The following is a 26,128-nucleotide window of genomic DNA, read 5'->3' as shown; positions in this document are numbered from 1 at the left end:
TAACTAGGAAATGAGTTTGAGAAGAGAAAGTGTCACTTGTAGTCTCATCGGTTTCAACAGAAAAAAACAAAAGAGGAGTGGTTACTAAGTTGCTGATGTTATATTTTGTGTCTCAGTTTATTACCAGCAGCAATAACCAGTTGGCTGAGAAAGTGAGATTACGCCTGCAGTATGAAGAAGCAAAGAGAAGGTAATTCTTTGGACCTTTTGGCTGTCACACAGCTTATTCTGAGGATATTTCACTAGAAGAGGTGCCACCAGATTGAAACCCAGCAGTACTGCTAAATAAATATGGTAATTTTTGAGCCAGTGAGACAATAGGCTTTTCGGGCCAGCGTTATCTTTCAAGAAATAAATAACCATCCTAGAAATTACTAAGACATGACTAATACATGAAGAATTCAGTCTGGCCACACCTATGGGCACAGAAGTGGTTTTGCTACCTATTGCCAATGCTTCCCCATTCCTAATAAGGAGACTGTACTGCAAGGCATCTCCTTACCTTATTCAAAATGAAATGAATGTTTGCATGGCTTGAAGGCTGATAAAGAGAAAGGTATATTGTGTTAACACCTAACATATCAAAATATGGTCAATGGCTGCAATTCCAGAGCTTATCTGTAAGAACATAAGTTTTCACCCTTGCCCTCTGATCTGAGATGAATGGAGAATAGATTAAAAAAAAAATTCTATCTACTTAACAAGCAAAAGGTTTCCAGGATTTACTTTTTTGATAGATAATAGCTAACACAACTGTGTAGTTAAATGAAAAACCACCAAGCATTATTATTTAGACTTTGGCTGGCCTAGTCCTTACAGTGATGTAACCATTGGTGGTGGTGACTTCTTCACTTTTAACTGCTCTGGGGACTTTGCAATTCCAGAATAACAAAGTTCAGATGCTTGGTACACTCTGTACTGGGATATATGCAAATAGAAGGATTTTTTTCCAGGCTCTAATTAGAAATAAGAGCTTTAAGGCTGAGATTACTCATAATGTTCTCATTTTGGTATATTGGCACAGCCAGTAGGCCATGTTTCTCAGTGGCATAAAATCTGATCTGTGTCTGTGGCAGTTGTCAAAGACTGTGTGTGCTCAGCTGCTTCTGACACAAACTTACACTTTTTTTTCTTACGTGGAGCATTTTCATCAGAACTGTTTGTTTTACCAGTCCAAGATTTGCCAAACTACCTTGACATTGAAATCATGCAGTGACTTTTTAAAACAACATAAAAAATATTATTCCTTCAGATGCAGTGGTTAATTTTTCCTGTGTTAAAAGTGCTTTTTACTTTTAAGCTTTGCTGGAAACTGCAATTTAATTCACACTGACCTTACCTCTTCAGTGGTAAGAGGAATGCTCTTACTTTAGCCTGTATCTTTTCCAAGGAGGGGCAAGGGAATAGTGGCAAATCTGAGAACATAGTCAATATGCTCTTTAAAAAGAGTCAGAACTTTATATAAAGGCAGTGCAGTAGTTCATTTGAAATAATGATGAAGGGCATACACACACATCTTGCAATTAGAGAATATTTGTTACCTATTCCCCACGTCTGTTTTAGATTATCTATAGATTTTTCTCAGAGCTTAAAAAACATTATTATGAGGAAAGATGGATCTGAAAGGATATGAATAATTGATGGTAAAATGCAAAGTTCTCCAGCTATCAGAGCACTATGGGTTTGGCACAATGTTTAGTAGGAGCTGCAGAAACAAATACCTTGACTACTTTAAAGCTGGAACAATACTATGGATATAGTGACTCACAAGGAACCTTCTGTACCTGTGAAAATTCTTCCTTGTGATGTTAGAAGTGCTTCCTGTCCCCACAGCAGCATTAAAATGTTTCAAAAACTCAAAGAAGAGTAAATGCTTTGCCCACACATGTACTATGAAGGAACCAAATGGTGGAAATACATGTGCCTTATTAGCTCTGCATTTTCTGGAAAGGTAAAACTGAAGGCTTGCAATCAATATGATCCCATATTAATTAGTTTAGAACTACTAGATTTGTAAGGGCTGATGTTTTTGACTGTGGCAGACTGTGTTTACACTATTGTTGGTGGACCAGACTAAAGGCACAGATGTAGGTGAATAATTTGCTGACCTTCACTACACCAGAACTGTCAGGACACAATTCTGCTTGTTCCCTTACCCACCACTAAAGCAGGAAAGCCCTAAAGCAGATAATGTAAAACCTGCCAGAAAAGGACAGAGAGAGAAACAGAGGCTGATGTCAGATAGGTTTGTTAATTACTGGTTGTAGATACACATCTTAATGTCCGTTCAGTGAAGATGCATGTGTTCTGAACACTCTCCAAAGAGACTAAAAATTTTATGTGTTGTGCCTGTGTTGCATAATAATAGACAGTACTAACTTTTCCTAGTAAAGAAAAAAAAAAAACAGACTTGATATGACAGTGAATAAATCATCTAACTGGCTTTTCTAGGTAAAAAGAAAACAGTGAAATAAAACTTGACCTTCCTGGTCAGTATTTCTTCAGTCTTGCAAGCTGGTGGCCATTCAGAAAGGTGATGTGACCTGAGCCCAGCATAGCAAACCCAACCTGGCTCAGCAGTGATGCAGTTCAGACTCAGGCAGTCAATTCTGGTGTGTTCAGCCAAGTGCCCGCAAGGTCTTCCTTTTGTAATGGTGCTGCTTTATTGGAAAAAATAGAATACATAAATCTCCTTTTAACTGAGAAGGGCAAAAAGAATGATCATTTACCAAAGGTAAAACCTGAGGTTAGTTTAACAAAGCTGTTAGACTCGGAAATGCATAGAGAACAAATTCCCGTGGAAAAGCCATATCCATGCAAATGTATGCCAAAAGAGATCAGATTAATGCCAGCCAATCCTCTTAGACTCATATCCCTTCAAAATGCACAGAGGAATTCTTGGATTACGAATTAATGCCACTGTTAATTCTTTGTTGGAGCACAGTATTGCACTTAATCAGGCACTCAAAAACAAAACAGCTCTTAAGAAGACCTAAAAATAGTTGAGCTGAATATCTATCAATTATGGAACTTTAATTAGAGTAAGCAACCTGCTGTGGGAAATGGGTTTACAGAAAGTGAGGCTTCTCTTCAGAAAGGTGATCTCTAGTGTGTCTCCTGTGACAGTGGAGGCAGGTCGGTGTGTGTGAGCCTAATCCTTCACAGGCTCTCTCGGGGCTCGAGTTCCTCTTGGCCTCTGGAACTTGGAAGACAAAGCTTTATTCTTCAAGGCCATTCAGGAGCCATGTAGCTGCTGCTGCCCAGATCTGCATCTTATTGCTTACCCCACACACTTTGATTTTGCTGGTTGGCACTGCACTTGCTCTGTGCCTGCACGTGTGCTGGTTTGCTGGGGGAAGCGGCACCGTCCTGCACTTCTGTAGTGAAAACCAAATTCTAGAAAGAGGTGAACCCAGATTAGTGGCTGCAGCTGTTTATTGTGCTCAATTTAGGTCCAGTAATTCTGTCACTAGATCAACAAAGTCCTTTTCAAAGGGAGATGAATATTGGACGTTCATTTTACATACACATTTCATTCCATTTCTTATGTATTTATTAAACCCAAGTCAGAGATCAACCTGAGTTAATCACATGAAGGGGCACATATGCCTTAACTCTCTAGTCTTCAGTCAGGTGAATTATTTTTGCAAGTATCTTGCCTTACATTGCGAAATACTTTTTCTTCTTGTTTGCCTTCTAGGCTTTTCTAATTTTTGCGCCCCAACCCATTCTGCCCTTCCCATTCCCTGCTTTCCACTTGATATTTTTGACTGTGCAAGTTCCAGAAATGCAAGTCCCTGGTAATTCTTATTCAGCTTTATCTGAACTATGATTTCTCACCAAACTGCCATGATCACCCTGTCAGGTCATGAAGAGTTGTAGGTCAGTGAGTGCAAAGGAGGCAGCTTCCTTACCTGCCACAAGCTGTGCTGTCAGACAAAGCTCTTGCTAAATTCTAGATCTGTCTTGCTCTTGCTTTTAGTCATCATCTTCTTGCCTGAGCTCATGTGGTGTGGTGCTGAAGGACTGGTGATTCAGACTTTAAACTGAAATCTGGAATGATACCTCTAGTGAAAATAGACTTAAAATTGGGTGCAAGCAGGAAGCTCTGGATTTAGGTAGTGTTTTATTCCCTCTCTGACTCCTCACATCTGCAGGGTGCCCCTGAAGTAGTGTAGCTCTTTAATGTGTCCAAAATGTTTATTGTTGAGTCAACAGGTGAATGCTTCCAGTAGCAGCATGGAGACATGATTAACTTCCTCATCGTAAAGACAAAAAAGAATTCCTGAACTTTTGAGTAACCACTGATCTTTATCTGAATCGTATATGGGGAGTATACAGTTCTTTTCCATAAAGCTGATTAAAGATCAGATATTTGCCACATGATACTCTCCACATGAACTACTGTGAGGTCGTTGGAGCACCTAGAATGTATCTGATAGCTTTTTCTGAGATCCAGAATTTCCATTATATTATTCCCTGCCTGGTGGACACTACAGATTAGCTAGAGGCTTAGTTTTGTGCTGGGAACAAACCTGAGTTAAAACCCCATTCTTCATGTCCACATGCCAGGGGTGTTGTGACTTTGACAGCGTTTTGGTAATGGGGACACGAGGGTGGTTGTCCCTGAGCTGAGATTCTTCCTCGGGGCAGTGGAAGATGTGGTTGGTTGTGGTGCACCTTTGTGTGTCTGGAGCAGGAGATCAGCCACTCTGGGAATAACTGCTTGGTTGTGTTTTTTTCCTCCAGAATAGCAAACCTGAAAATCCAACTGGCTAAGCTTGACAGTGAGGCCTGGCCTGGCGTGCTGGACTCCGAGCGGGACCGTCTGATACTGATTAATGAGAAGGAGGAGCTCTTGAAAGAACTGCGGTTTATTAACCCCAGACAATGGACTCGAGGGGAGGTGGAGAGACTGGAGATGGAGAGGAGGCGCCTGGAAGAAGATCTTCAGGCTGCCAGAGACACTCAGAGCAAAGCTCTGACTGAGAGGTAGGTTAGTGGGCACAGGACAGAGTGTGCCTTGTTGGGTGAGAGGTACCCGGGGGCAAGCAGCAACATCCCCTGGCTGACTGCTCAGAGCAGTGTGCCCTCGGATTCCCAGGACACTCCTCTTAGAAGGCTTCTGAAATCATCTCCCAGACAACCCACCTGCAAGTCTTACTCCCTCAACGGGCGAAAGGTTGTTGTTCCTACGATGGATCCTTTATGGGAATGTGAGAAATGCTCAAAATAACCCAGTGTGGTGCTAGTGCAATGAAATGTTTCTGTATGCAGCCAGCACCTCACAGCAGCTTCTACGCTTGCTGTGCAGTCTGAGGCTTGGTAAATGTCAGCAGATGGAATTTTAAATTTTTAAAATTTGTTGTTTGTTCTCAGCATCCTCATATGTGAGTCCTGTAGGATCTGGTATTTGACAGGGCTGTGGGACTTGCATGGAGTATCCTGTGAATCTAAACTAGCTGAAAAAAATGCCAGCTATCCTCCCTAATTTTGCTTGTGTTGCAGGGGGAGATCTCATGGGGATGTACAGTGAGGATGAATACTGCATTAGGCATTGCCTACAGGTGTTTTACAACCTGGATGTATTAACGTGGGTGGCTACAACAATGTTTCTGGTACCTGCAGTCTCTTGAATATGTATGGAATAGGCACACTGCATTCACTCTGTGGCTCTGTATTTTCATCTCTTCTACATGGTCAGTGTCCAGATGACACCAGTTTTTTACAGTCTGGTTTTATCATGCTGGAAAAATATAGACATCTCAGCTGCAAGACTTTTACCAGCCTGAAATATCAATGGTTTGACAAATCTTTTTGGTCTTAAGATGAACCCTTTCATTTGGGATTTTTAGGAATATGGTGACATTTTAGTGTGCCAAAGAAATAGCATATTTCTGGGGAAGGATTTTGTGTCCAGAGACCTGTTAAGTTGGGGTGTGAGCACCCGAGTGCTTTGTCTCAAACCAGTTCAGGTGTGAAATAAAGCTGAGATGTTGCTGAAGTCAATAATTCTTGTAGAGCTGTAATGAGATGGTTAATAACTAAATCATCTAACCCTTAGTCATCCACAGACCTTAGTGAAAGGAAATGAAGGCATTTATACATTTATCAGCACAGTAACTGTAGGAATGCAATAATGTATAGTGAGTAAAATTTGCCTGACTCTTTTAAGGCCTGATCCTAGAAACATTAACTTTTATGGTACTAGCTGTAGTTATTTTCCCCTGTTGTGAATGTTTTTTTGAAGTTGGTAAACATTTACACCTCTTGACCAAATTCTGTCCTCTGTTACACTGTGTATTCTTATTAACTTCTGTAGGATTTCACAGGAAAAAAAAAAAAGTGGATTTCATCTTTAATCTGCATTTTAAATAGTAAATGCTGCTTTAGCCCATCTTTTTCTTCTGTCTTCTCTTAGATTGAAGTTGAGTAGCAAAAGAAATCAGCTTGTCCGGGAGCTGGAAGAAACAACACGATTACTTGCAATGTTGCACACCCAACTGAAAAGGTAGGTGACCTTTTCCAGAAGCTGTAGGTGCTTTAACTGCCTTTTTCTGCTAACAATTTCATCTCCCAGCTGAGAGGGCTGAAAGACCATAGTAGTGACCTAAGAGCCCTGTGTAGGCAGTGGAAAGAGAAGCCTCGAGGATCATGCATCAGTTTAGATGGATGCTTTTCACTGGACTGAATAACCTGAATAACTGCCTCTGCCCGACAGCAGGAGTTTGCACAGTCCCTTCTGCTTCAGACATGTAACATTTAGGTGACCAAGGATAGCTGAGATTTTTTCACTACAGTTTGAATTCCTGAAGTATTATATTAATGAAGTATGTTAAAGACAGCTTAACACACACAGAGCAAGTGAAGTGGATCTTAGTAATGCAACTACATGTATGAATGTCATGACTGTATTTCTCTAAATTATTTCCAAATGTGCTGTTGCTTGCAGTGCAGACAATGTATTGAGAGATCCCTGAATCTGTTGTGATCCATAAGGTTTCTGCAGTCAGAATGTGGCCTGGTAGTTCAGGCTGTATTTTTGGAAAAGCACAGGATTACTGTTTCCAGACAAATTGCAGGCAGTAAGGTCAAATCATCATTTTGCTAAAACTGTGTTTTCATTGTTCTTATTTTCAAGAAAGTGTGATGGGTTTTTTGAGGTTTTTCCTATCAGTGTGTACTGAATTTGCTCTGTTTGTAGCTTCTCCTCCACTTGGATTCTGTTTGATTTTGTGAAGATGACACCGAAAAGACTGGAAAGAAATCATAGTGCAAGACTGACATGTAAATAAGCCACCATGGAGAGTAGCAATCTGTGAGGCTTCTATGCAGTGGAAATGCATCCTATTTTCATTTCACCTAGCTGATTAGGGATCTTTTGAGGTGACCAAGAAGCATGTGAAACTAATTTCTTCCTAACCATGTGCCCAGTGTTCTTGGCATGCTCCTTCAGAAGAATAAGTGTTTGTTATTAACCCCATAATGCAAAATGTCTGGCATTTAAAGCTATGCACAAAAGGAAGTCGAGCACAGTTTTTTGATAGGGAAAAGATTAATTAAAACCCCCTCCCTTTTCATAATGAAATACACTGAAAAGCTGTAAATTTATTAGACCTTGACAGATCTATATATATTGCCAATATGCAAAACCATCTCTCATGTTTCAATTTTGTTTCACTCAGAAGCTTTTTTGACCAAATGTGATGCAGTCCACATCTGTCATACAAATGCAGAAGACATCTTGTGCCAAAATTATACAAAATACAGCATATTTGCCTTTTCTCTCATAAGGTCATGGACATAATTAAACAAATGTAGCTTCCAGCTTTTACCCCATAAATAATAAATAAGGATTTATTAGGCTTATTAACATCTCACTGCTTTTCAGTGGGGCAACTTAAGCCACTTATACATATGCAGTGATTTTTCAGTAGCTAATCTCTATCTGAAGTGAGGGACAGTAATGAGCAGGGTCTTTAATATCCAGAGCAGGAGTGTTGGTTTAAATGGAATTTCTAGAGATGGTACATGTTGTAGTCACTACTGGAGTATTTGTTGGGTCTTCTGAGCAGAAAACTGTGCTGTGGTGTCTGGGCTTTCTCATCTGAACAGACTTCTGTTCAGCACCTGCTTAAAATTAATTTTGCTGTCAGTTATGTTCTGAACCTAGAGCAAACTCTAGGGATGAATAACGTCTGTGAACCAATTTCACAGCCCAACCCCAACTCTTTCCCTTGCTCTTTTGGCCCTGTATTCCATGTAGCAGTCTTTCACGTAGGTAAATCCTGCCAGTTTTCTGGGAGCTGCTGGCTGCTGTGATCTCTGAGGGCCAGTTCCAGGCAGCTGTGATATTGTCTTTTGGCTGCAGATCCAAAACTGAGGCAAATGGAAGAAAAAATTTCCAAATGGTCAGACAGTTCATTGCAATAACTTCATCTTCTTGCATGGGCCTGGCTGGTTTTTGTGCTTTGGAGATTAACAGGAACCAAAGATGTTTTCCAGACGGATGCGGGAGGAGGATGGTATCACTAATTTTAGTTGATTTGAAACTGTTCATTAGAGTTGTTTTGGCTAAACAAGGACTCTTATGGGTTTGATATGGTGAGCAGAAAAATGTGTATGAATGACACTGTTTTTATTGAGAAGTGACCCAATATTCCTGCTGCGTAGACTGTGGTTCTGGATTGCTCTGGGGACTAATGCACATGGCCTGAGCTAACAAAGCAAAACCTGTGGGCTTGATGACATTCCACTGTTTTCAGGAGAAATTACAGTCTAATGGTTTTCTGACTTGTTTCCCCCAGTCTCTCCACCAGCATGCTTTCCCTCTCCTCGAGCAGCAGCCCTGGGTCTCTTGCATCTAGCAGAGGATCTCTTGCCACCTCCAGCCAAGATTCATCCACCTCAGCCAGTTTCACTGATCTCTACTACGAGCACCTGGAGCAGTTGGAGCAGTTGGACTCAGAATATCAGAACAAGCTTGACTTGCTCTTGGAAGGAGCCACTGGGTTTAGACCATCAGGCTGTATCACCACTATTCATGAAAATGAAGTAGCAAAAACTCAAAAAGCAGATACCACGAGTCGTGTTCAGGCTCTGAGATCCTTGTCTGGTACTCCAAAATCCATGACATCACTGTCTCCAAGGTCATCTCTCTCTTCTCCATCTCCACCTTGCTCTCCACTGGTGATAGACCCACTCCTAACTGGTGATGCCTTTTCAAGCCATATGGATTTTGATGATGCAGAGATAAGTACAAATCTCTCAGAACTTACCCTAAACACTGGGAGTGGCAACTGTAGACTGGAAGAGCCTAGAGGAGGAGATAAACACCTAGGTCAAGGTATGGTAAAAGATCTGCATGCACTGCATGCATTTATTTTTAATGTAGTTCATAAAGCCCTGAGAAGCAAGTGTTTCAGAAGCTCTCTGTCATCTTGATATCTTTATGTTGAAAAGTATTTTCAGCTGTGAGTTCTGTCTTGTTTGGGAGGAAGGGTTGGTATTTTAATTTGTACACAAAAAATGCTGCTGATCTGATGAGTCTTTCAAAAGACTGTATTTAGGTGTGTTTTTATTGTGCTTACACACACGTGTACACAACTCACAGGGATTTGATGTGCAAATATAAATGGCTGTGGTGGGATTCTTGGTTTAATTTGGCACTAAACTATTCAGAATGTCATCTAGTGTTTTGGGTCTGGGAGACACATAATGCCATATTGATGCAAACTTTTTGACCAAGCTCTTGAGGAGGGCTGGGAAAGCCATTTAGCTTAATAGTTAAGAAATTATAATAATAATCCTTCCCTTCTATCTTGGAATGCATAAGATCTTGCCCTGGTTTCCAGTAAATCAGTGGCAATGAATTTATTAATTTCAGCTGAGCAGACATGTCAAGGCTGTGCTTGAATTCTGATGTTTTGAGGCGGGTGGTCTCTTAGCAACAAAAACGTGTGTAGATTGTGAGTGTGATAAAATAAGACATTTAGAGATAGTGGATGTTCTCATATATGCATATGGCTTGATGGTGGGTGGGGAGGGCTCATCCTTTTTTAGGATGGTGGATGGAAAGCAGGAGCCACAGTCAGGGCACAATGCTGGGGCCTGTCTGAAGCCCATTTGGCTGTAGTTGGGTAAAATCCAGTGAGTGAAAGGACTGGATTTGTAACTGCAGCGAGAAAGAGCTTTAAAGACAATATAAACTTGCAAGCTCTAGTCCTATGAACCAGCAGTGCAGTTTGTTTCTGTTTTCATAGGATTATAGAACAGCCTGTGTGAATAAAGGGAACTATAGTACCATGTTATCACTGCCTTCTGCATTAAGGAGGTTGACATTATTTAAAACACAATAAAAAACACGAGTGCAAATCTTCCCCTTTGAGCTACCATTTTCCTAAAAGCAAGAGGTATTATGCATTTGAGTAGGAAACACTAATTATTCTTATTAGAACTGGGCACTGATTAGTTTTAACCTTTTTAGCTCTTCAAGATTTGCCAAGGCTGTTAAAGTGAAAGCTCAGGTGTTAAGCAGATTAAGTGATTACTGCTGTTAGCCAGTCAGCAGACAAAATAATCACCATAAGTAGTTTGTTTCAGGGCAATAACGAGATGAGGTTTTACTCCTCAGGCATTTTGGAGGGGGGTGGTGGTTCAGTGTAACACTGGAAAGGCAGTGGCTGGATCTGGGGTGGTCAGTCCTGGGCAAAGCACGCTCACGTGTTCTGTAAGCAGAGCTCAGCAGTATATATCTGAGGGATTTGCTTTGTCTTTTTGTTAGAACAGAACCTCTGCTGCCTTTGGGACTGAAATAAGGTTTGCTTTCTCACCTGAAGAATAACTGTGCAATTTAGGAAAACCTGGGATCTGGCAGAGTCCTGAATTCTCTGATTAAATGGTGTGGATGTGAGGAAAGTGCATGACATGACTCTTCAAAGCCTTGTCATGGGGTCTCCAGGAGAGCCCATGGAAGGAAAAATGGCAGGAAGAGAAGAGCAAACTTTTAATTCATGATATGAGTGGGGAAAAAAAAGGTGGAAAACCACAGGTAGTGTTATCTGCCTGCTTGGAAATATGGAAGAGAGTTGAGTCAGTTCTGAACTCTTCCATAAACTTTCTTATTAGTGTGATACCTCTTCAGAGACCTAAGGCTAAAAACTGAAAATCCAAATTTTGTATTAATTAACTGCATGAAAGAGCTTAAGACTCACGGGGCTGAGCTTCCAAGTCCTTTGCAAAAACAGGAAGGAAAAGGATGGCTGTATGATGAATCCTTTTCATGGAACTATTCCTCTTAATTCAGGTTTACACTTTAACACTCCAGTGTAGAGACTGACTTCATTGCTGAGGTCTATGCACCCTCTAAATTCACCTCCCTTGGCCTCGAGGTGCTCAGGAGAAGTGGTAAAAAATGAGGCTTTTTGGTTTGAAAGGACTAGATGGCAGTGGTAACTGAAAGAGAAAAAGAGGTTAGGTGCGTGGAGGCCAGCCTGTGATGCCTTCCCCACTAAGGAAACCTCATGCAAAGGGGTTCCCAGAGCAGCATTTCTGGGAGTGGTGTGTAGAACTCAAACAGCCTGATCTAGAAGTTATTTTCATATTAAAACCATGGACTAGGAGGTGCAAAGCAGCATTGAGGAAAGAAGCACCACAGTTTTGCCCCTGCCCATGCACCTCCAGCACAGCCTGTGATCCAGAGCACAGCAGGGACCAGGCCCTTGCACAGGGCAGGAGGGAGGATGGATTAAACTGGGAATGTCAGTATCAAATGGATCCACTTGTTTTAATTACTGTGTTACAGATGCTAACTTCTGTTTATGTGGATTGCCCTATGGGGGAAAGGTCTGGACATTTTATTTCTGTGATAGTTCTATGGGAATAGCAAGATGAAAAATTCCATTTGATGGCAGTGTCAGAAAATCCATGGATAAAAGGGCCCAAATGGCACAGGTGTCTCAATGGATTGGTGTTACCTGTAGCACCCTCTACTGTTGGCTGTAGAACAAGTCCTTATGGTTTTCCATAACCCTATGTTGGGCTTGCACACTTTTTCCACCAGTTTATTCAAAGCTGGTTTTAATTCTTTAAATGGCTTTGCAAGACTGTGAAAAAAAACCAAAACCCCACCAACACAAAAAAACACCCTCAAAACCCAAATTCAAAACCCAAAAAGCCAATCAGAACTCAAACATGTTTTTTAATAAAGAAAATTTGTGATAGAAACCATATATTGGTTTGGGGGCAAGTGCTTTCCTAAGTCTACAGGAAAGAGGAATCACTGCTGAAAAACAAAAGCCCCTTGGAGAGGAGTGCATTGCACTGCTGCTGTGGGGTCACAGCTGCTCCCAGGGTGACACACGTGGCACCTCCTCACTCTGGGAGCAGGTCTCCCACAGCCCTGACAGTGAGGGACATCTGGGAGCTGGGTATGGCCCCGCATTCCTTACCCACGCTGGCAGATGGAGTTCTGCAGACTCTTGGCCAGAACTTCTCTGCAGAAACGTTCAAGAAAAGGTGCAGCATTTACAGAAGTTTCCAGGGCAGTTTTGTAACACAAGAAATTTACATGAGATAACACCTCTGTGCAAAACTCCTTGCTTCACCTTCCTTGGTGTCTCTTACCCATCTCCTTTTCCCTGCATTCCTGCACGTGGCTGCTCTTTTAAATCTTAGAATATCTCTTTCTCTCCATGTTCAGCTAATTAACCTGGTCTTTGTGGACCTGCCTTCTGTCCTGTGTACACTAACCTTTTGGGTTTAGGGGTAGTCAGGTGGTGGATTTTTGCTGTTCCCCCTCCTTGAAGCTAAACTTGACATAAGCTCTTCAGGCAGAATATGCCTCTCCCCATAATCCATACTAGGCTAGAGCTTGGTCAGCAGCTTTTGCCCAGCTGCTGCTCTCTGGGTGGCTGAACCAGAAGGTCTGCTGTCTGCTTAAGGGTGACTTGTTTTATTGGTTCGTATTTATAAGTTCATTGGAACTTATAAATAAGTTCACTGGAACACACTCAGCACAACCTCTGTGTCACCTCAGCCCATGGGTACTCTGCTGCAGGACCCATGGTTCACTGACATGTGATGAAGCCCTGTTCTCACCTCCACCACCCAGGCTGTTCCTCATGTTTTCCTGAGGCTTTCTGTTCTCCAGGGCAGTTGAGCATGTTGCCAGTGCACTCACTCCATGGTCACTTCCGAGCTCAGCCCACCCCACCCGTACCCTCTCTTGTCTTCAGAAATGTGCCTGTTGCTTAACAACACTTGGGTGGGGGGAAAAAATGCAATTCAAGGGGAGGAGAAGAAAAAAAGCTGCTGCTTATCCAGAGAGTTCATTTTCATTAACACCTGCTTTTGGTTTTCCTCTGTGCTTTTCTGATAGGTATAAATACAGCTGGAGGGACAGCACTGAAGGTGGCGTGTGTGTCAGCGGCAGTGTCTGATGAATCTGTTGCTGGAGATAGCGGGGTGTACGAGGCATCTGTACAAAGGTAGACATCAGATCTCTCTCTAGGATGAAGCCAATGACTTAGCTTTGCACACAGAGTCAGCTGGAATACTGCTGGTTGTGACCTATTTTGTAATTCGGCGTCTGAAGTTCTGAATCTCGGATTTCTTAATACTTCTGAAAAATCCATGAGCAGGTTGAATTTTATTATCAGAATGGCCCGTGCTTCCCATAATAGCAGAAAGCAAGCTCACAGAGAGCTGTTTGAACAGCTGGTCTGTTTGTGGAGGTGCTGGTAAGCTGTGACTGCTGCCTTGGCGGGGGTAGCGGAGCCATCTGGCAGGTGTAAAGTTCCCCTCCTCTCAGTCAGCCACTCTGCTGTCAGTGACAGCCCTCAGTCAGTGGGAGGGGATTTGGGATGTCTAAGGAAAACAGCAGAGGCACCTTGGAGTGGCTCATGGATGTGTACGTGCTGTGATGCAGTTCCCAGGTTTTTGGAACCAGTATGTGACTCCTGCAGGACTTGTCCCCCTGAGGACAGAACTTGTCACTGGAGCTGGGAGTCACTGCTCTTGCTGGGTTTGTGGACCTCCCATACTGCTTGCTCAAGCTGTCTGGGGAGCTTTGAAAAAAGTTCACTGGAAGGCACTGATCTTGTTGGTACCTGGTTTGGCTGCATCTAACATGGGTTTTCCTCCTGTTTTTATTAGCACTGAGGGTCATTAGTTGCAAGACACAACTGTAGAGCAAAAAATTGTTCATCTCATATTCCCCCCACTCATTCATTGTTTTCATTAGTTCTCTAGATAAATGAGTAATTTTTATGTTTACAGCACAATTCACTTTGACAAGGAAGTTCTCAGCCTAGGCAGTCAGCTGGGTGTCTCAGGGCCCCTGTGTCCCCTCAAGGGCACAGGCAGCTCTGTGGAGAGGGGAGGAGGGATAACATGTGGCAATTACAGAAAGCATCCCATGCACACTCACATGTCTGATGTTATTTAGTGTTGTTTGGGTTATCAGTTTACCAACCTTCGTGGTGACTTCAGTGCCATTTTGATGCCTGTTCTAGATGGTCAGGGTGGGAGGTACTATCCATGTGTCCTTTGTAGCTGAAAAGCAAGGAAATCCCAGGGAGTGCTAGGTAGTGATATGGAAAATAATTAGAAGAGAAGAATGCTAATCCTGTTTTCATGTGCTACAGCGTAGCCTCTTGAGTCGATTAGACAATGAATGTAGTTTTGGGGACTTTCAGTGCATAAAACTTTGGAGGAGGAATACATGGGGAGGAAAATGATGCAGAATAGCTGTTTCCAGCAAGACCAGTCAGTGTACTCTGTCACTTTTAATGTGCTTAAGAGAGTTTGATTTCTTAAAGAAACAAAGGAATTACTTAAATCTAATAAAACTTGAGAATTTTTGCTGTCATGATTCAGGACAGGATTGCAGTTGTTAAGTCTTATTTCTCTTGCTGGGCAGTCAGCCGTTTTTACTAAAATCAGTCAAGGGAACCCTTTAAAAATCCCCCACTGCCTTATTTTTGCAGTCTTTGTGTGGCTATTTTTTTTTTTGGCAGTGAAGAGGGAAGACATATGACTTTCTGCTGATAAGCACTGTAATACATACCTCTAAGGCTGATTGCACTTACTTCTTAAATGAGCTTTCTTTTAGCTGCTAGTTGTACAAAATCCATATACCCAACCCCTGAATGGCAGGGAAAAGATCTTGTATCACCTAAATGCAAACACTTCAATAAGAGGCAGATCAAGTCCTTAATTGTCTTTGATTCCTCTCAGACCATGTGTGTCAGAAGTGATGGTGTTTGACAGTGATGACACAGAAGCAGTTGGGACAGCTAAAGTGCAAATTGCAATGAGGTAAGCGCGGCAGGTTTTTATTGGATTTCCCTTCCAATGGAAAAGAATGATAGTTGGGATTTAAAAGATGGTGCTTTCTGTGCTGTTTTCTTACTCTGTTTATTTATATTAACTAATACCCTCTTGGTAGTGTAATTGAGAAATACACTTGGCTCCAGGAGGTTCTTAGGACCAGTTACCCTCTTTCGTGTCACTGGAAATCAGCTGGTGTTAGTGTGTTATGAGGGTGCAAAGCAGCAATGGGAGCACTGAGTGCTGGGCTGGAGAAGCCTTTTGCTGGCTTGCAGTGTCCTTAAGTGTCCAGCTTGTGGGGGAAAACTGCTGAGAGTAAATGGCAGTCACAATCACTGACCACACCTGAATCCCAGTAGTGGGTAAGGCACAGGAAGGCAGGCACAGAGGCATCCTCCTTGAAAGACTTAGTGGAATTTATGTGGGATTTGAGTTAAAATATGTAACACAAAACTCATTTATCATGGCCAGCCACAGTAAAACAATGATTACCCGTAATATGTTCACTGTTGTACTTGCAAGTATTTTGACTTGTAACTTGCCTCTATTACAGTCACTATATAAGGCCTTTCAAAAAATTTTAGTTACAACACAGCAATTTAACCAGACCCCAGGAAAAGCAATGTGTGTTAGGTCAAATCTGTAGTCCATTGTATCTGAATTAAATTCTGGGTATTCTGGGCTGTTCTGTATTCTGATGCTCTGGTAGCAAAACTTCATGTAATATGCAACTGGTTTTGTTTTAAATTATAGGCAGTCATGGTCCCATTATAGTGTTGTCTTGTTTTTAAATTTTTTATGTCATTTGTGTTAATGAAACAAGTGGAACACTCATTCATGGAGTGCAAGACTTCTCTAACAATAATGCTTTTTTGTGTCTTTCCAATTCAGATATGATGACAAAAATAAACAATTTGCAATACTGGTCATCCAGCTGAGTAATGTTCCAGCACTGCTGTTACAACAAGATCAAAAAGTGTAAGTGGGTGATATAAACACACTTGATATATTTGTTTTGGATTCCAGCGGGAATAAAACTGACACTGGCTTCTGGTTTTTCACACTCTTAAATCTTTACCCTTTCTGAAATGTTTTTGTACTTTGTTATGTGTACACTTATCAACTAGTAAAGCTGTAAAATGAAATAAGGTGCAGTTTTTTCCTCAAAAGGTATGTATTTGCTAGGAAAAGACTTGCCTGGATTAGCACTAGCTGGTGAGGTTTAATTTTAGCAACTGCATCGAGAGGAGGGGGGGTGTTAATTCTGCTGCAGAACTCTTCCTTTGACACCTGCACGGGTGCAGGTGTGGGAAAATGCAGCTTCTACCAGACTCATTCTGGACACAAGATTTTTAAATGCAGCTGCGTGCTGACAAAAATTGGATTCACTTTTGCTGTTTCTACCTACAGAAGGGTGTGACAATTTACACAGGTGTAAAAAAACCACGTAAAACAATGTTTTTACCACAAAGTCTGATTACAAGATTCAGGAGGACGAGGTCTGTGGCAACTCCTACCACTTCCCGTCTCTGACGCTGTGACGAGACGTTCCTTTTTTCTCAGCTGACTGATCCTCCAGGGAATAGGACAGGACAGGGATGCCCACGGTGCTCAGGGTGACTCTGCCTGACAGCTGTGTGGAGCTGCACAGCTGTAGGGCAGCCCTGACTGTGCTGTTTCCACAGGACCATCCGTGTGGCTGTCCTGCCCTGCTCGGAGAGCACGAGCTGCCTGTTCCGCACCAGACCGGTGGAAGCTTCAGACAATCTTGTGTACAATGAAGTATTTTGGGTTTCCATCTCTTACCCGGCGTTGCGCCAGAAGACTTTAAGAGTCGATGTTTGCACTGTAGATAAGTCTCACCTTGAGGAATGTTTGGTTAGTATTCAGCTCTGTCTTAATAACTTTGTGTTTGTTCCCTCTTTTTAATTAGACAGAATGTTGCACTCTAAAGTATGGCAATTTCTTATTACATAAGTGTTCTTGATAATCCTTGGCTGTATGGTCTGTCCCACATAGAGTTCTTTGCAGTAACAATTCTGATCAGGAAAAAAAATTATTAGATAAATGACTTTGTCAGACCACTAGATGTTTCTTCTCTTCTGACTTGATGTCAAACTCTAACTATTGTTGAGAACCAATTACTTTGGTTTTGAATGTATCAGGTTATGTACTAAATGTAATGCAGTAAAAAATGACAAGGCAGATGAAGAGGAATGGAACCTACAAAGCTAAAACATTTGGGGCTGGGCAATGACTTTTGTCAGCCTTGCAAATTTCTTGAAAGGGTGTCTTCCTCTGCTGTTCCTTTCTCTTTTTGTTTGAAGCTCTGGCTGTAATTTATCCTGGCTGCAGTAGCACTGTTCATACTTCTGGATTCTTGTACACTGCTGTAGTGAAACACTTGTTACTTGGAAGCCCTAGACAATGCTAAAAATAAACATAAATAAACCATTACTAGTGATGTTGAAATGGAATAAACAGGCAATTTTTCTTTTTGTCAAACTTGCCGAAATCAAGAAGTCCTGGATCTTCACTCTCACTTCTTCTGACTGGCGAGGTAGTTGTTCATTTTATTATTACACTAAAACTGTTTTTTCTCTCAATAGGGTGGAGCACAAATTAGCCTTGCTGAAATATGTAGATCCGGAGACAAATCAACCCGGTGGTATAACCTCCTTAGTTATAAATATCAGCAGAAGCAACACAGGAAAAATAAACAAGGAAACAGTCACTCTGAAGTACCCTGCACTGAAAAAACAGTAAGAACAACTGCTTTAATCAAACAAGTCTCTTCCAAACAGTACTAACAAGAGGGACTGTTGGAGTAGAGGAGAAGGGAAGGGTGGTGTGTTTATATTTACAACTTGAAAATGTTTAGTGCAGCAAAGTAATAAACATGTCGATTACAGATATGCCCTTGTCCTGGGCTAAATACTTACTGAAACCTGCTCCTCACGCAGCTGAGGGATGTGGTGCCTGGTCTAGTGTAAGTGCTGTGTGAGCTCTTGCCTGTCTGCCCACCAGGCAGTTCACCTTGCTGCGATGAACTTGCTGGACGAGTCGAGATCCACTTACCTTTGCACATGCATGGCATGGAACAGGCTCAGCCTGGAGCTGCTCACGTGCACGTGCTGGGGGAGGTGGGCCAGGAGTGCTCACACAGGCTGGGCTCACACTGGGTGTGCAATGGGCTGCTGGAACAATGCAGGGCTCCCTCCTGCCCCTGGAGGAGAGCAGGGGCTGTTCTGACCTGAAAGGCTGGGCACCCTGCAGTTTCTCAGTCATTTCTTCACAAGAAGCCTCTTGCTCTCCTCAGGACTCTGTCTCAGCACTCTTAGAGCAGACAGCTGTTGAACTGGAAGCTGTGGAGAAGAAGCTGGAGGAAAGCAGAAGCACTTTAACTAGTGGAGAGAGCTGGTAGGTAGCATCCCACCATCTTAGTGTTGTGGGGTGATCAGAGCATTTGGGTATCCATGTGCAGAGGAAGAGCAGATGATTCTGAGCTGTGGGAGGCTTCTTCTGTTTCTGTTTTGGTGAAAAATCCTATTTCTTCTGTTCTGGAGGCTGTACATGGAAAATGAGAACAAAGCTGATAAATGTTGAAAATAGTCAGCAGCACTATGCTAATTTTGTTATTTGTTCAATGTTCTATGGATGTCCTGAAAACTTCGCTGTATAGTGCAAGGCTTTGCTTGAATATTAATTTGGCTGTTGTTTAAATGATTCAGATTTCATTAATGAAGCCCAATATTTGAAATAAAAAGCAAGCCTGGCCAATGGGGTTGATGGAGAAGCCTGCTGTGATTTCAAATGAGCTAAAAAGGATGTCAAAACATTGCTTCAGTTTTGTCCAGCCACACTTTTTAACTGAGATTAGTGGCATCCCAAGAGCTCCCCTCAAGATGTACTCACCTTAAGCCCAGACCACATGGCTGAACCCTCAGCTTGCTTCTTTTGAAGCCAGGTCAGGATGAAGTTTTTGGCTGTAATGTTGCCTTCTGGTGCAGTTTCACTCCAGTTTGTGTAATCCCCTGGCTACCTCGGGGATGTGTTTCTGTCCAGCAGCTTGCAGGAGGTAACTCCTGCTGCAGCACCAGTACTGGCCGCAACAGGCCAGTTCAATAACAAAGCTGTTCCTAACAGGCAAGATGAAGAGGTTCCTGATCCAGAAGAACAGGATGAGATCAGTGAAAATGAAGCAGAGGAGGAGGAAGAATTCTGTGCTGGAAAATCTCTGTGGGAAACAGAAGAAAGTCTGAATTCCCAGTTGCACGTGGAAATAGCAGAGAAGGTACAGTCAAAGGCCTTTTGAACAGAAAGATGAGTAAACCCACTACTCAGCTGACAGGGTTGCTGTTGAAGTGAGCAGTTATTTCAAAGTTCATCATTGATGATTAAATGTTCTATCTACCCAAAATCTTTGTAAATAACTCTGTGTGACCATTTTGTCTCACAGTTAGTATAGGGTTGTTTCATGCCTTCTTTTTGCTGCTCATGAAAACTCTTTTCATTAATGTGACAGTGGTTTGACCTTGCTTAGTTCTGAATGTAGTTGTAGTCAAAGGTATGCTGTACACGTGCTCTCTACACATTGATTTGGATCTTTGCTGCAGATGCACAACAAGATAATGGTCTTTAAAATCATACCTCTGTTCTCTGTGAGATTGTCAGGTCACAAGGATGTCCTGGATCCACAGGCAAAGCTTGTTGGAATCAATTGTGCTGTACAGCAGTCAGTGGATGTGGAGCCCTTAAGGAGCAGTACAGTCCATGTAGCAGCCAGAGTTCCAGGAGTGAAGTGTCAGGACACCCTGCATGGAAAGGGCTAAAAGAATCTCTGGGTTTGAATGCAACACCTGTGGGACTGAGAGTGTGGCTGTCAGACAGCCCTGGGTGTGTGTCATGGGGACAATGGCAGGGTGGCACTTACACTGCAGGGTGTGTCTTCCAGGTGGATAAAGAGACCAACACAGAGAGCCTGGCACAGTCCTCCACTGTGGTTCGTCCGAAAGACAAAAGGGCAGCAAACCCACCCCAAACTCAGTTTGTCAGAGGCAGCACCATCATCCGCTCCAAAACCTTCTCCCCGGGACCACAGAGTCAGTACGTGTGTCGGGTAAGGAGAGGGCAACCCCGAGGGTGTAAATGCTGGGCTTCTGTGATGGGTGATATGAGTGTTCACTTAGTCTGAATTTTTCACAGAAACATGACGGTGCTTTCTTCTCTCCCCCTCTGGTTTCAGAATTTGCTCTGTCCTCACCTCCCAGAGAGCATCTTTCCCTGGAACTAACAGTATTAAGCACGAATTTATAAGATATATATGTGCACATGTGTTTGTGGTACATGCAGCATGTTGAGATGCCCAAATTGACCTAGAAGGGCTGCTGCAAAATAGTGATGGATAGGCTGCATATCATACCCTTTCCTGCTGCTTTAAGACTGTTCTGTGCTAATTTGAACTGATTGAGCTGTGTCCACCTGACTTTACATGAGGTGAATGTGAAACCTTGATAGAAATGGAAAGGTAATTACCTGATAATGTCAGCAAAAAAACTGTAGAAGCCTGAAAGTCACCAATGTGCTTTGTCTCAAGGTAACTGAACAGATCATGTGTTGGGTGAGATGTCACTTCCTCTGCTTTGAAATGTTTGTTCACAATTATTTCCTGAATTGAGGGTCAGAATAAACTATAAATAACGTGTCTTTTCAGTAGAATTGGCAAACAAGCAAGCACTGTTTTTTAATCATGCACAACCTGTCCCAAATGGGCATGTTCTTAACACAGCTGAGCCAGATTTGCTGTGCAGGTTCTCTCTGCTTCAGAAGCAGGTGCTTCCAGAGGAACAAACCTCACTTACTTTGCAGCACAGCTACTGTGTCCCAGCACATGCAGGTCCCACACCCCTGCTCCCCTCTTCCCCCAGCTTTGAGAAGGAACATGAGAAGGGAATTAAACCCCACTTAGCTGAGCACTTTGTAAGGGTCTAGAGACAATCACAAAAGAAGGCAGGCTGTGTATGTGTAACATGACAACTCTTCAGCTGACAAACCCAGGGGGGAGCTTTCAGGTAAACCTGCCTCTTCCACCACTAGCTTAAAATACATGTCATTAGAGAAAAGAGAATTCTCTAATACAGAAGTCCCATGTTGTACAGATGCTAGAAAAGATTATTATTATTATTATTATTACTACTACTTAGAGCTTATTTTTCTAGGCTGTTTTGCCTAGGCTAGTTACTTGCACAGAAGAAGAGCAGTAGTGGGGTAGAGTCCCATATCATACCTTATCTTAGACTGTGCAGAAATAGAGACACAATTCCCAAAAAGGGACAGAGTTCAGAGCTTTTGGCAGGATCTGTCTGTGCCAAGTGCATGTTGTGCACTCAGACTGGGGTGTCTCCTGTAGCCTTTCACAAAACTTCATAGCTCTGCTTACAGCCACTTAGAGAACCCTCTGGTCTCACTGATAACGTGTGTATACACTGCTTGTATTTCTTTCATGAAAAATCTGTGGTTTTCACATTCCTTTTCAGCTGAATCGCAGTGACAGTGACAGTTCAACTCTATCCAAAAAGCCCCCCTTCGTTCGAAATGCAATGGAGAGACGAAGTGTCAGAGTGAAACGGGTAAGAACATCACCACTTTTTTTTTTTTCCTCTGGCACAGACACTTGGCAAAAACCAGAAAAGTGTTTTAAAGGAAAAATTTGCAAACATAAATCAATTGCCACATGCTTTCATTCACAACCTTTTCTTTGTGTGTGAGAAGTCTCTCAAGGCTCTCAAGGATTCTTTGATATAACAGAATATGACAGCAATGTTTAAGTTGGGATTAATTTAGAACAATGAATTTAGGAAGATGGTTCCTGGTATTTTCCATCTTTTCAGAGCACAAGAAGTAGCACAAACAGTTTTGCTGTGTTTATTGTTTGGAGATTCTTAAGTATTTACAATAAACGTGAGGAGCTGGGGAAGAGGGTGAGGAGAATGATGTCTCAGATGCTCAGGTGACCCTGTTGTAGTGACTCCGTGGCACACAATAAATCCCTGTGCCCATTGTGATGGCAGTCACTAAAATTCCCCCAGGATACTGAGCTCCTAAGGAGATGGTTTTCTTGGGACAGCTTGTGCTTGAAACCAGCAGAAGGCAACATGTCACTGGAAAAAGCAATCACAGGTTTTTCTGCAGCACTGTGGATTCATCTGAAGATGAGACATTAAACTTAGGAGCAAGGTGTGCAAGCAGGATTTGTTTGCTTTGGAGGAGCTGCCAAGGAAGAACTTTAGTGGAAACACAGAAATCAAAACACTTATCTGTAAGACTTCGAGTTTGTGTTTTCTGTCTTGAGACGGGCTGGAAAGCAGGATCAGTAGAGATGGTTGGAAAAATGGGTCTTGTGATGTATTTGGCACTTCTTGGGGGGAGTGGTTGGGACCCTTCTCCTCCCTGTGTTCATACACCCCTTCTTTTCCAGCCTTCAGTCAAGTCCTTCGGTACAGAGCGTCTGATCCGCACCTCCCTAGACCTGGAGCTGGACCTGCAAGCCTCAAAAACCTGGCACGACCAGCTGGTTCAGGAGATCTCAGTGCTGAGGGAGCTGAAGGAACAGCTGGAACAAGCTCAAAGTCAGGGTGAGAAAGAGTTGCCACAGTGGGTGAAGGACGATGAGAGGTTTCGGCTGCTGCTGAGGCTGGTGGAGAAACGAGTGAGTAACACCTGCCTTTGGGTTTCATTCAACTTGTTTGGGAAAATGGGATTTTGGAAACAGGAGACTTGGGACCATCACTAAAGGAAGCCTCAGCACTAGTCACTCTTGTCTTCCACGCAGAGCTCCATCAGGCTGTTAGCCCTGAACCCTGGCATTTACCAGCGAAGAGATTCCCTGCTCTAGCACAGGTGCCCGTAGGAGGAGTCACAAAAGCCATCTGTTCTGCCAGGGCAGCCTCCCAGCCTGCAGTAGGTGCAGCATATGGTGGTTGGCACTTACCTCACTCTACATCACACCCTCCCTGGTGTACAGGGCTCCTTCCCAGCTTCTGGGCTTGGCTGGGCACCTCTGCTGACACCAGGCAGAGACTGAGGTGTGATGGCACCAGGGGTAGGAGGGAGTTGGTGCAAGGTGCTTTTGGGGCACAGCAGGAACGTGAGGTGCCGTGTTCTTGTGTGAGCTGATCTTTTGGCTTAAGAGGTATATCAAGAAGACACCAAGGGAGTGCTGATAGCACCCATAATTCTTACCAAAGGCTGGAAGAATACCTTAGAAAAAACTCTCTCCACTTACATTGGTTGGTTGACAAGCTTCAGTTTAGCTCCTGTGGCTCATGCTTTCCAGAGTCAACAGTTTTCAAACCCCTCAGACCTCCAGCTGAAATACTGCTGTACTTGGAGATTAGTTAGGATAAAATAATTCCTCCTGGAAACAAAAACATTCATGTGTTGTTTATTTTTATTATTTGCTTAGGTGCAAAAAACAGAACACAAGTGTGAGCTAAAGGCTGATAAAATGATGAGAGCTGCTGCCAAGGATGTCCACAGGCTGCGAGGGCAGAGTCGGAAGGAGCCTCTGGAAGTACAGTCATTCAGGTAATTACAGGTAAAGGGGAGGAAAAATGGGCTGCTGCCATGATTTTTCTGTGGATAACAAAGATGCTGATGAGGAAGTCTGATCTTGGCAGAAGTAGTTAAATGTTAATAAGAACTTCTGTATTTTTATATCAAAGTATAAGGTCTGAGAGTCAGGGAAACTCGTTGCAGCACTGCACATGATCAAAGCAACCAGCAGTACTCCACATCATTCCCCACCTGGCAGCAGGTTCTTTGACACAGAAGCAGCCCTTTGCTTCCCTAAGTAACAGACCTAGAAGGGAAAAAACCCTGAGCCTATCTGAAATGGCTTTTGGTGAGGTCAGTGTTGTGAGTTTAACTGCAGCCTCATGCCTGCTAAGTAAATTAGGAGATGTAGGTTAAGGGAGGATGTACTGCTGCTCCTTGTGGGAATAGCTGGTGGGATAAACTCTCATGTGGATGATGGACATTTCTGGCAAGACTCCTGTTGCATTAACAACTGATCATCTCTTTTTTAGAGAGAAAATGGCATTTTTCACACGGCCAAGGATAAACATCCCCACACTCTCTGCGGACGACGTGTGATCACCATAAAGTATTTGCTTTCTGGACAATTCTACAAATGCAGTTTGGGTTTTGAAGTTATTTATGTGGTATTATGAAGGTACCGAGGCATTTGTATATTAGAGCTTTTTGTCAGTATGTGGATGTTTTGAAGATTTTTAGGTTAAAGTTATATCATCACAGAAACCAGCATTAAAGTGACAAGATTGTATAGTTTGTATATTTAGGAATGTATTTTTGGGAAATAGAATTTTAAATAAGAACAAATGCAGCGTAAGGTGCTGTTATTCTTAAATAATGCTGTTTAGACTTTTTGTACAGCTCGACCTTTTAGAGGTTTTACTGCAATAAAATTAATTTGAAGGAACCTCACCCCTACCTTCTATGATGTTCTGCATCGGACTCTCAGTGATGTCTTTTGTACCCTGTGGGGAATGCAGGGAGCCAGTTTGGACTCCCAAGTGCTGTGAACGAATTCTCTGTGAGCTGTGAAGCATTTGTGTTTCCTGCCAGGTCATAAAAGTAGGTGTGAAGTTCAGAATACTTGCACTTTTAACATTTGTACTGCAGCTCATGTCTGTAATGGGTCTGTTAAGGTAACGTGGGGAGCCCATTGAAACCACTGTTGTGGGTGGAGGGCTGCAGGTTTAAAGTCCATTTTAGGTTTTTCCAATAAAGTGACCTTTCTGGACAAACCTGCCTTCTTGCTTTTTGTCTTGTGTGAATCTTCTCATCCCCTGGCACCTAAATTGAGGGTTTTTTTCTATCACTGGAAGCATATAGCTTTTCATGTGTCTTCCTCTGTATGTCCTTCAGACATTTTTGAGAGGTATCTGGTAGATATACCTTGGAGGAATTTGCTCCTGGGATTTTTCCTTTTTGTTCTAAACACAGGTTTTACTAAAGGTGTTAGAGATGTAACTCACTGCTCCCTGGTTGGTTACAGAACGTCACTTTGCACATAGTTGGGTAAGAGCCACTGGATGTTTTGTCAACCCCAGTCCCAGCCCCTTTGTGCCAAACTTCTTGCCGTGCTCGTGGCTCTCACAGGGAATGTTCACCAGCACCATCCCCTGAAGACTTTGTTGCTGTATCGCATGAAATGCTGTAACTGACATATTTCACAGAATCATGGACTATCCTGAACTGAAAGGGACCCACAAGGATCATCAGTCCAATCCCTGGCCCTGCCCAGGACACCCTGACAATCCCACTCTGTCCCTGAGAGCGTTGTCCAAACCCTCCTGGAGCTCTGGCAGCCTTGGGGCTGTGACACTGCCCTGGGGAGCCTGGGCAGTGCCTGTTTCTTCCGGGGGAAGAACCTTTTCCTGAAATCCAACCTAAACCTCTCCTGACACAGCTCCAGCCATTCCCTCGAGTCCTGTCACCTGTTTTTCCTCCCCACCTGTCCATTCCCTGTGTCCATTTTGTACCCACACCCTGGGGATGGGACGTTTCACCTGTGAAGTGCTGGTTGGTGACACTGAATGAGGGATTGGGGGTGCCCTTCCCTTCGCTCTTCTTCTTTCCCTTCCCTTCCCTTCCCTTCCCTTCCCTTCCCTTCCCTTCCCTTCCCTTCCCTTCCCTTTTCCTTCTCCTCTCCCATTCCTTCTCCCCTTTCCCTTTCCTTCTCCCTTTCCTTCTCCCTTTCCTTCTCCCTTTCCTT

The 26,128-nt window shown here is 43.0% G+C and overlaps 1 protein-coding gene across 1 annotated transcript in view; it reads left to right on the top strand.

Moving 5' to 3' along the window:
• The window catches only part of WWC1 (WW and C2 domain containing 1), a 67,090-nt gene extending 41,933 nt beyond the window's left edge, over nucleotides 1-25,157 (top strand). The window contains exons 8-23 of the mRNA XM_027643412.1: nucleotides 117-190; nucleotides 4,750-4,992; nucleotides 6,422-6,511; nucleotides 8,808-9,346; nucleotides 13,379-13,487; nucleotides 15,238-15,318; nucleotides 16,222-16,308; nucleotides 17,016-17,208; nucleotides 17,940-18,092; nucleotides 18,650-18,750; nucleotides 19,477-19,624; nucleotides 20,285-20,449; nucleotides 21,867-21,959; nucleotides 22,808-23,038; nucleotides 23,795-23,916; nucleotides 24,417-25,157. Coding sequence (XP_027499213.1) covers nucleotides 117-190; nucleotides 4,750-4,992; nucleotides 6,422-6,511; nucleotides 8,808-9,346; nucleotides 13,379-13,487; nucleotides 15,238-15,318; nucleotides 16,222-16,308; nucleotides 17,016-17,208; nucleotides 17,940-18,092; nucleotides 18,650-18,750; nucleotides 19,477-19,624; nucleotides 20,285-20,449; nucleotides 21,867-21,959; nucleotides 22,808-23,038; nucleotides 23,795-23,916; nucleotides 24,417-24,483 — 2,496 coding nt within the window. The 3' untranslated portion in view covers nucleotides 24,484-25,157. The remainder of the gene's footprint in view (nucleotides 1-116; nucleotides 191-4,749; nucleotides 4,993-6,421; nucleotides 6,512-8,807; nucleotides 9,347-13,378; nucleotides 13,488-15,237; nucleotides 15,319-16,221; nucleotides 16,309-17,015; nucleotides 17,209-17,939; nucleotides 18,093-18,649; nucleotides 18,751-19,476; nucleotides 19,625-20,284; nucleotides 20,450-21,866; nucleotides 21,960-22,807; nucleotides 23,039-23,794; nucleotides 23,917-24,416) is intronic.
• The last annotated feature ends 971 nt before the right edge of the window (nucleotides 25,158-26,128 follow it).

Source organism: Corapipo altera, unplaced genomic scaffold (genome assembly GCF_003945725.1).
Source record: "Corapipo altera isolate COAL_440 unplaced genomic scaffold, ASM394572v1 75, whole genome shotgun sequence".
NCBI classification, from domain to species: domain Eukaryota; kingdom Metazoa; phylum Chordata; class Aves; order Passeriformes; family Pipridae; genus Corapipo; species Corapipo altera.
This window is presented reverse-complemented; position numbering and strand designations above follow the sequence as displayed.